Source organism: Arachis ipaensis, chromosome B05 (genome assembly GCF_000816755.2).
Source record: "Arachis ipaensis cultivar K30076 chromosome B05, Araip1.1, whole genome shotgun sequence".
In the NCBI taxonomy this organism is placed as follows: Eukaryota; Viridiplantae; Streptophyta; class Magnoliopsida; order Fabales; family Fabaceae; genus Arachis; species Arachis ipaensis.
The window spans coordinates 127,118,128-127,128,618 of NC_029789.2; the positions used below are offsets into that span (position 1 = coordinate 127,118,128).

At 32.1% G+C, this 10,491-nt stretch overlaps 1 protein-coding gene across 6 annotated transcripts in view; it reads right to left on the bottom strand.

The window, feature by feature from the left end:
• Positions 1,575–10,491, bottom strand: part of LOC107644068 (probable cyclic nucleotide-gated ion channel 20, chloroplastic) — a 10,921-nt gene continuing 2,004 nt past the window's right edge. For 4 of the 6 annotated variants that reach the window (XM_021124461.1, XM_016347854.2, XM_021124462.1 and 1 more), the window contains 12 exons: positions 8,689–9,191; positions 7,749–7,940; positions 7,455–7,553; positions 7,011–7,148; positions 6,520–6,762; positions 5,867–6,124; positions 5,373–5,518; positions 4,599–4,676; positions 4,079–4,208; positions 3,380–3,623; positions 3,092–3,254; positions 1,575–1,800 (listed from right to left, as the gene is read on the bottom strand). In XM_021124461.1, the coding sequence (XP_020980120.1) occupies positions 1,680–1,800; positions 3,092–3,254; positions 3,380–3,623; positions 4,079–4,208; positions 4,599–4,676; positions 5,373–5,518; positions 5,867–6,124; positions 6,520–6,762; positions 7,011–7,148; positions 7,455–7,553; positions 7,749–7,940; positions 8,689–9,191 (2,315 nt within the window). In that variant the 3' untranslated portion in view covers positions 1,575–1,679. Of the gene's footprint in view, positions 1,801–3,091; positions 3,255–3,379; positions 3,624–4,078; positions 4,209–4,598; positions 4,677–5,372; positions 5,519–5,866; positions 6,125–6,519; positions 6,763–7,010; positions 7,149–7,454; positions 7,554–7,748; positions 7,941–8,688; positions 9,192–9,869; positions 10,373–10,491 lie in introns of those variants that run through there. The other 2 variants (XM_016347853.2, XM_021124464.1) reach the window with 2 other exon arrangements.

Consider the following 10,491-nt stretch of genomic DNA (forward strand, 5'->3'; position numbering starts at 1 on the left):
AATTTTAATAATATTTTTTAAAAAATATTATCACCACATAAAAAAAAGAGTGATGCCATATGTACAAATTTTTTTGTAACTAAGTCCAACTAAGTTAGTGTAAAGTCTAACGAAAAATGCATGCATATATCAGTACTCTTTTTTTTTGTACTTTTTGCAGCACACAAATTTTTGTTGAAGAACACAAAAATTTATTGATATAGCACACACATTTTCGAAATAGAACACACAAAATTTTACATATAACACAAACTTATCGATGTAGTACAAATATTTTTACACATAACACATTTTTAGTGCCAATATCTTTTGTTAGTTGGGTGAATGAATGTTTTAAGGATGTAGTCCTCCAACAAATTTTATCCTGCACATAAATTCTATACTATACAATAAGATTTTGTGCTAGTCATGCAAATTTATGTGTTATGTGTATTTTATTGATTGGGTGTCAATGTTTTGGGTATATGGTCCTTATAAACTTTTTGTGTTATATATCAAAATTTATGTGTTGTGCATCAAAATTTTTGTACTCTAGTTTCTGAACATTTATAAATGAAGAAGAAGATGAAGATGATGGAAACGATGATAATGATAATAAAAGAGAATGATGAGAAAAAAATTAACAACAACATCAAGAAGAAGAATAAAATAGAAGGAAATTAACAACAATAGTTGTGGTGACAGCAACGATGACGACGGCGATAGCAGTTGAAAAGAGTAAAGTATCGATTTTGTCCCCAACGTTTGGGGTAAGTCCTATTTGTGTCTCTAACGTTTAAATCGTCCTATTTGTATCCTTAACATTTATAAAAGTGATTCAATGTTATTCTACTATCAATTATACTAACAAATCAGATTATATTTTTTAATTATTCTCACTTGGATGTATTCATTCTCAATTAGGTCTCAATATTATACCCACTATTTGTGTTTAGATTCAATTATGTCTGTAGAAAAGTGAAATATGTAAATATTGTAGGAATTAGTTTCAACATTTGATGAGCTATTTTTCGGAGTAGATCATCGATTCTATCTCAGACATTTGTATTCTAACTTCAAGAAGAGATTTTTAAAACTCAAACTAAAGCGCTCATGATGTGTAATTGACGGCAGAATAACATTGAATCACTTTTACAAACGTTAGGGATACAAATAAGACGATTTAAACGTTAGGGATACAAATAAGATTTACCCCAAACGTTGGAGACAAAAACGATACGTTACTCCAGTCAAAAAAGAAAGAAGGAAGAAATGTAAGAAGAAGATGCAGCGACAATCGTTAAAAAGAGAAAGTAGCGCTGATTTTTTTTTTTAAACGACTTGATTAAACTTGGTTATAAAAAGACTTAAAATGTGAATACCTAGTATTTTTGTAAAAAAAAATAACTTGACTAATCTGTTACCCCGTATAAAAATAGATATTTAATATAACATTTTATTATATCACTGTAAACAAGTTTGATATCTTATAAACTTTTATTGTTATATTACTGTAAACAAGTTCAATTATTCGTTTATTCTAAATTTGATTATTCTATTATAACATGTCTAAGAATCCGGTGACTAATTAACTATTTAGCTGAAAAAATATATGAATTAATATATATAAATATATACAAATACATAATGATTAGTTTAGTTACTTATTTTTAAGAATAATGAAGCATTTTTGTTAAAAGTTATGTATATAATGTTTCATGTGATTGTGAAGTGTCAGCTCTACTAAGACGTTTCTTCCTGTACCTCCATGCAACCTGAATGCGCGTTGCTGCAAAGCATCTCCAATACGGTGATTCATACCTAAAATTAGTGGACGAATCAAAAGTATGCCGTCAGTTAAGAATTTAAAGAAGCAAAGACAGACATCACATGTGTATCTTTCGGTGAAAACTCAGGTGATAGTTGAAAAATATTAAATGATTTGACTGATTTGATTAAATTATCATTTAATAGTTCTTAATTATTAACTGTATACATAAAGTTAACTGTACTTAAATTTTTATTGTATATTTCACTTCACATGATAAAGTGTAATCTCTCATTTTATATTTAAAAAAAAAAAAAAGGACAAATCGATCCCTGAATTTTTTATCTGCGGACATTTAAGTTCCTGAAGATTTAAAAATACATTTAAGTCTATGGACATATCGATTCTTCATTCTTGAGTCTAATTTATTCAATTTTAAAAATTCCCTTACGTGTGCATCCATATCGTTGAGTCTAACAAACTCAAGTTAATATGAGGGATCTATGTCTAGGTTTTGAAAAGGTCAGAGACTTAAACGTATTTTTAAATCCTCAAAAACTTAAATGTCTGCCAATCAAAAAGTCAAGGACCTATTTGTCATTTTCTCTAAAAAAATATAAAAGAAAAAATAATAAAAGATTAAAGATTAACTTTACTCCCTCGATTTAAAAAAAAAAATGAAATGATGCACCCATTATCTGAGACATGCTTTCTAGTTTCTACTGTTGAAAAGACCAACACTGATTCACTAATCACTCGGTGCAGAACAAAACTAGATAGAATGGCATGCGAGAATCATATAGGATGCACTATCAGTCATTCTCTAATTTTAATATAATTTTTAACATTTTAAACGAAGACCGCTCATGGATGAACTTAGAGCACGCATTTAAGGAAATGGATCTTCTCAATTTTTGGTAAAATTGAAAGAGTAAAGTGTGATCTATAAGTGGGACAAAAAAAACATGAGAAAGAGAGTAATGAAGGATTAAAAATCACACTTTACTCTCAATTTTTTTTAACAATTGAGATAATTCATAATGTTCTTTTGGACCATGGAAGAATTTTCCTTGACAAATAAATTCTGAAAATTTATATTTCGGACATATTAGTTTTTAAAGAAAAAAATACCAATAAAATTATCCAGGATAATAAACATGAACAAGTTAGTTCAAATTAAGACCTTCTATTTTAATCATAGGAACTAATTTAAAGATAACCACATCTATTATCTTAAAAAATTTTATTAGTCAGTCTTTATTGTAAATTATTGAGAATTTATTTGTCACTTTACTTTAAAAAAAAAAAATAAGATACAGGCATAAGAATAAAGGATAACCTAACCTAATGGCTCCATGAACACGCGGACTCCTCAGGAATCGTGCATAAAGGCTTGTAACTTCTTCAAGGTCTGCCGCACTGAGAGAAAAAGCCTCCACATTTGTTAAGCAAGTAACTGTTCTATTGCTAACTAACCTGTGTCTTGGGATTTTTACTTTTTTGCCATCTGCAAAAGAAACAAAGTTGGTATTGATAAATGATCACTTTTTTTTTAAGTACAGCATGCTATGAAAACATGAATTAGGTACTTTCCTTGTGCATCAAGTATTGCAAGGAAATGCAAAATGTTACCTCTGTTTGCTGAAGTATGCTCAAGACACCAAGTCAAAAGTTCTTCGCCGCAAGCATCGCCTTCAGATAAAGATACATTTCCATCTTCGCCTATGCTCCCCAATTTCCCACGCACGATAAAAACTATCTTCTCTACCAAACCACCATTGTACAAAACTATGCTTCCTTTGATGTACGTTTTTTGTCTTAGTCTTTCGCAGATGGCATCCAAGATAGGCTCGTCCATCAAGGCAAAAATTCTAACCTGCATTGTATACACCACAAGATGATAAGACATAAACATTAGAATCAAATCATCATTGCCTCCAAACTTAGTTCGTTAATCCAAAGACCTTTGATGCAATAGATTCAACTTCATGAGCTTTGACTTCAAAATAGCCTTTAGTAACATTTTTAGTTGTACTGTCTAACTTTACGCTGCATGGGTTGAATTGTAGGGTGTACCTATGTACTCACTTGGCTTTTTTTTCCAAATGTACCATTTTTTCGGAACTTATTATCAAAATGTCATACTTTTAAAACTAATTACCCAAATGTCCACCCATTTGCTAAGGTGAGAACTGTTTTGTTATTTCATTTTTAATTATGATTGATTATAGTAATATAGAAAAAGTGGAATCTGGTAATTAGTTTCAAAAGAATAGCATTTTGGTAGTAAGTTTCGGAAAATGTGGCACATTGGTAAAAAGGCCTACTCACTTTCTTAACAAATTTAAAGAGATGACGTCTAATGTCCCGCTGAAGGTCTTCAGGCAAATTTTCCAGAAGCACTTCTTCATTCACTCCTCTTGTTGCAGCCCAGTTGTAACGTTCAGCTTGTCGCACTCTCCTACAACATAGGCCAGTCATGTAAGTGGATTGAATTCCTTAAAACTTGTGTTATATCATCCACAAAATCCGTGATTATAATGCCTATATGAACGAAACAGATATGATAGACATATCTTCTCTTCTTGCTCTTTTTGTTTTTTTCAACAACCTACAATACAGGACCATGATTTGCTTCTCATATGTTTTAATTTGTCCATGAGCAATGGAATAATTTGGTTCCTTGCAAAAAATCATATCATGTAAACATTTTGTATATGTCACCAAGAAATTGTTTACAAAGTTAATACATAAATTTCCAATAAATGATGTTCTGTGAAGAATGGACAATGAACTAGTGGGAAAATTTAATCAATTTAGCTACAAATACTAAATGAAGAAAAATAGTTACCTTTTCAAGTCTTCTGCTAAGCGTCGATGACTCATCCACTGCTCCACATCACGTCGCCTAAGTGACATTTCTAGCCTCCTTTAGAAGAAAGGAAGGAAATGAGTTTACATATATGCTTACAAAGACAACTATCAAAACTAAAACTAAAAAAGCAAGACCGGATATATTTTTGGTATGTCATATATAAGATAGGAAAGCTGTCAAACAACATACCAGGATATAGATTATAAGACTCAGTAAGAATCATTCTAGGGAAATTTAAGCTAGGACAAGAGTTTTGCATTTATTCACATTGATCCACCATAATTATAAACATTTCAGGTGTCAAAAAATAAGACTTACAGATACAGTTCAATTACTATTCACTAAAACAAGATTTTAGCATTCATTCAAATAACCGACCATGCTGAGTTCTGCTAAGTTACGTTTTTATTTAGTTATTTTGCTAATGTACCGCTAAGCTAGCATAATTGATAGTTAAATCTGAAAACATAGATAGCCATAATTCTAAAGGTATAAAACCTTCCGGGTTCTTTCTAATTAATATACAGCAACGAGAAGTGCAATCCTATTCCCCTCTGGCACACTGATATATCCTTCATTCTTCAAGCTGGAACATCACATAATTTTCTTAACTAATGCTTAAGGGAATCTTAAATCACTAATTAATTTAGTGAGAATGGAAATTAAAGAACACTGCTCTCAAACAGTAGTACTTCTTAGTCACTCAACATGTTGACTTTTGAGGCATTGAATACAAGCAAGACAATCTACCTGCGTCCGAGAGCCTGAAGAAAGTTTTGTATGTTTCCAATGAGAAGAGCAAAAAGCAAGAGTCCCAATCCTATGATGGCCATGGTGAAAAGGACTTCCCAAACAAAGTAGCTTGGGGTCAAATTGCCAGCCAGAGTACTAATTTGCTGCAAAATGAAACAGATGTAGCATTCGTTGAGTTTCATTAAGAAATAAATATTGAATTGCATGCATGTACTATCCTAAGCACAATATTGTTCCTACAGAACACTGAACAATCTTTGGGAATTTCAGGTTCTAAAATATTTCATTTGCTCCAGATGTTTGTAACAAAGTATTACACACTTCGAATGTCATCAGCTTCAAATTTAGAATTTCTGAAATTTATATCTTGCTTGTTGATCGCTCATGATATCGTAACTTGTTTTTCCTCTATTTTAGTTGTGAATTATGCACCTTAGCTTGCTTCACTCATTAGACACAATTAATATTGAGAAAAGAAATGAAAGATCTACCTGGAATCCCCAAAACGATGAATATACATATCTAGTGATCACATTATGTTCTGCAGTAAGGTTGACACCTTTAAGATAAATCCCGTAAGGAAAACCATCTTCAGTAAAACAAGCTGATGAATTAGTGTCATTCATCCAATACTTCCAATTCATTTTATTTCGATATTTTTCAGCATGTTCATGACCACAGTCAATGAATCTGTTGCATTCAAGAATATCAGATTTCTTGCATGCATCTCGTAAACATTGATTAACCCTCTGGAAAAGAAACAAGGGAAAAGAAAGTAAAATACATATATGTATATATTGTTCGATTATTTGACACTGCTTGGACATAACTTGAATCCATGCAAACAATAATGCATAATATCAAGGATACCAAATCAAAAGTCTGCAATCTAAGCATTACTTCTTTTCTTCTGTTGTCATAAGCATGATATGATTTTATCATGAATCCTTAATATATGCATTGCTTTGGGGGGAAAAAGAGAAAAAAATGATGTATTGTTTGTGTTCCTTTTGTTTTATTGTTTATTAAAAAATGAATTTGTAAGGTGTACATAAAAGTAATAAATAAAAAATAATCTGAAACCAAAACTGTAGTCATCGAAAAAGAAACTACAAGAGTTCTTTGGCGAAAGGCCTACACATACCTGCAAAGCAAAGAGGTACCACCATGACCCAACAACATGACCAGAGAGCATAAAGGTAAGAAGATTTATAAAGAAATTTGCCCATGCTGACTCAAATACGAATCCGGTTGGAGAAATCAGCATTGGTAGAAACCTACACAATCTGGGAATATACTGAACAAGGATAACAGCTCGCAAAAGATTCTTTGCATAGTTTGCTCCTGATGATCCCAAGTTTTGTGGTATTACAAACAATATGATTATCTGTAAATATTACAGAGTTATATCATAACAAGGAAGTCAAAATGCATATATAATATGAAATAGAACTACAATCAGCTTAGAAAGAAATACACAGAACCAATTATTCATCTAAATTTACTTGACATAGCAGTTTAAAGTCTTGAACAATCAAATATAACAATTTACTTGATATATATACATCGAATATTGATCATTTGGAGTATGAGACACCAAAACTGAAATAAGAAAGAGGGATGGACGATGTTTACCTGAGGAAGTGGAATTACAACTAGTAAGTCAAGAAAAAAATATGTTTGAAGGTAATGAAGAGCAATTTTCTTAGGATGGTCAACTAACTCCCCAGCACCAACCACCCTAGACTCAGGAGCCACATAAGCCAACCTAAACTGGGAAAAGAAAAAAAAAAATTGAAAAGTTAGTTATGCTTTGCTGCATCACAGAAGAGTACCAACCTAGCCTGCCAACCGAACAAATAAAAAATTCATTGATTCACCAAAAATATTATCATTGTTGAAGCCTAGCATTAACAGTAAAATTTATTAAAATTTTGTATTTATACAATGAGATTACTTTCTAGTGCACACACAAATAAACACTTAGGAGCTCAAATATATGTCTCAAAGTGACCATCGTTAATGTATGAAAAATAATGCACAAGGAATAAACAATCAGCTGAAATTTCTGAAAGTTACCTGAAGAATAATGTTTATGAGGTATACAAAATCGTTCATGCTTCTAAGAAAAACAAGCAAAGTTGTCATTGGTGTGTTCATAACAATACATTTATGTTCCTACATGAAACAAGCAGAATAAAAATTAAGAGTTCTGTGAATTTGAGAGATTCTATAAAACAAAGTAATGCCTTGCTTTGGAACTATCCTAGCACATAAAGGTGTTCATTTGTATTGCAAGTGATAAGAGCTTGTTTAAGTGAACCACAAAACATTAAATTCTTTGAATCTAAACAACAGGTGGGGAAATCATACCTTCTGCACAGAGAGCAAAAAGAAAAATAATGGATCCACAAAAATTGCCAACAAGCAACAAATTGCAAAAAACTGATTCCATTGTTGAACAAGTTTTGTATGAGGATTCATAACCCGAGGTACATAAGGAATCAAGAAAGCAGAAAGTCTTCTTGCCCAACACTTGGCATCCCCGTAAAGGGAATTGTGAAACTGAAAACATCCAAAGTTCAACAAAATTAGTTCAGTAATAGGAGTTATTATTGTCTCACCTAGTGAGAAAAGGCTTTTTTTTTTCTTTTTCTTTTTTGTAGTTAAACAGGTGCTAATATCGTCGAAACAATTCACAGGTTAAATTTCCACAAAAAGGTAGAGTAGAATATTTTAAAATTTAAAGAATATTGCCTATAATAGCACAATAAAGCTTAGTAGAATTACTAAGCCATATAAATTTTCATGGAATCTAGTTGTACTCAGATAAGGATCGTTTTCTTATAATTATGTTGTCTGCTATGCTGCTCTATTATTAGACCTTGCTATCTTTATCTCTATTATCCATCACAGGACAACTCCATGTTTCATAATGCTTGTTAGATTACTTAACACTGACAAAATACTTGATGAAAATAACCATAATAACCAAACATAGATACAACTAGAAGTGTAATAATTATTTGTTATATATATAAAACCATGGGAAAGGAAAAATAAGCATATCAAATCATAAGTTTGCTTAGAACCAGACATTACAGCACACATCTGGAATAAAATTAGCAACATATCAATAACATAAGAACCTGAGTGCATAGTGTAATCTAATGCAACCTCAAAATATATAACCACAACTAAGCCTTGCTCCATTTGGTGGGTTTGGCTATAGGATCGAGCTAATAGTGTTCCATCATTAACATCTAAATCTCTTAACATGAAAGAAAGGATAGTCTATTTAGGAAGAAAGTACCTTCGGACTGAATATAGCCGAAGCTTTTGAATTCCTTTGTTGAGTAGCCTTGAAGTAAGTCGGGCAAGTCGTGCAATATGGATCATTGCACATTCCCAGTTGACCAGACCTTGCTAAATGTTCATTTTTACCATTATAGTTGTTTTGCAAATCACTTTCAGCCATGCCACCACGGAACGAAGGAAAGTTTTCTGTCTTAGTTTCTGCTGGTTGCTTCCCTGCCCGAAAGAGAGCTCCAGATTTATTGGAAACATACAATGGACCACTCATCTGATCAAGTGGGATTTTTCTCTGACTCCGTAGGGGACCTGTGTGTCCCCTAATATCACTTACTCTTTCGCGTGGTTCCATCGAGAACATGGGAATAGAAATTGATATGCTACGTGTCCTAGGTGCAGGATTTCGGAATTTAGAATTAACAGGTTCATTTGATTGCTTTAGATGAGTGTCTGACAGCATTGGTTCCTCATCTTTTCCGGAACTAGCCATGTCTCTTGACCACTCTGCAGTATTAACAAAATAATAATTATTCCCAAGTCAAAGTTAATTTAATAGCCTTGCACAAAACAATGAATAAATAACAGGAAACAAGATGTCCAAGGTGGCAAGACAGGAATCCAGAGATCATATGTGAGAAAGCCTATCCTTATACAGTTATACTCCTGATAATTATTAGATTGATTGGAATTTTCAGGTCCATTATACTAAAAACACAACACAGCGGTTTATTTAAACAAAAGAAAAAGGAAAAGAAAAAGAGCATCAGCTGATCTTAGTCAACTGTTCATTATTCATTGGTTAAGGTATTTTCTTCTAATTCTTTTGAAATATACAGTCTGCAATATCTTAAAATGAATTATATATTGCTGAGATCAACATATTTTATTGATTCATCTCAATGCAATGCAGCCAATGAGAAACATTAAAGGAGGTGGTAATAGCACTATATTTAATTTCTCTCCAACCAAGAATAAACCATAACAAGGAACTTAAACCGTTAAACACATGTTAATTTTCATTACTCCTTGAAAATGGTAATTGCCGTAATGAAAAAGTGTCCAAGCATAATTTACTAAGATTGACTAAAAGCAAGAAAAAGATAACCAGCAAATCAATAAAAGAAAGCACACCAAATTAAGAAAACAGACAAACAAACAAGTGGAATAAGAGAGAGTAAACACCTGTTTGTCAAAAGAACTCCACTATCTATTCTAACCCTGATACCAATCAACCATTTCCTCTTCAAGATAAATATATAGAGGAGAATTGTGAATGAATGTGCTGACTGGGTAAAAAGTAAGGACTTTGAAGAAGCGGCAGTGTGAAAGGGAAACATAGAGAGAGAAAGATTGGAGCTGAGTCATTGTTTTGTGATCTATGTGTGTTATGTGTTGTGGGTGTGTTTCCCATGCAATTTCCTGTTTGCCCCATTCCACAAGTTTACACCTTTGCACACGTTGTTATGTTATGCTGACAAGTGACAACCTCTAGTTTGGTTTGGAATTAAAAGAAGTTGAGTTCTGTTTGTCCTAAACTACGTAGAAATAATGTAGGGCTTTGACTTCAAATGTTACAATATGTGAAAATTAGTCAATATGTCAATAACATGCTTCAATCACAGGAAATTCTTACTGAATTTCATTACTGTGAGAGTTGACACGGCCACCGCTATTGTCTTAGTATCATTTTCCTTACTGCCAAATAAGTCCTAACAAAGAAAATTTCTTATATATGTTATGTTATAGACTTGTAGTATACTTCTATTTATAATAATCCACTTTGACTATTTGCATATTAAGATAT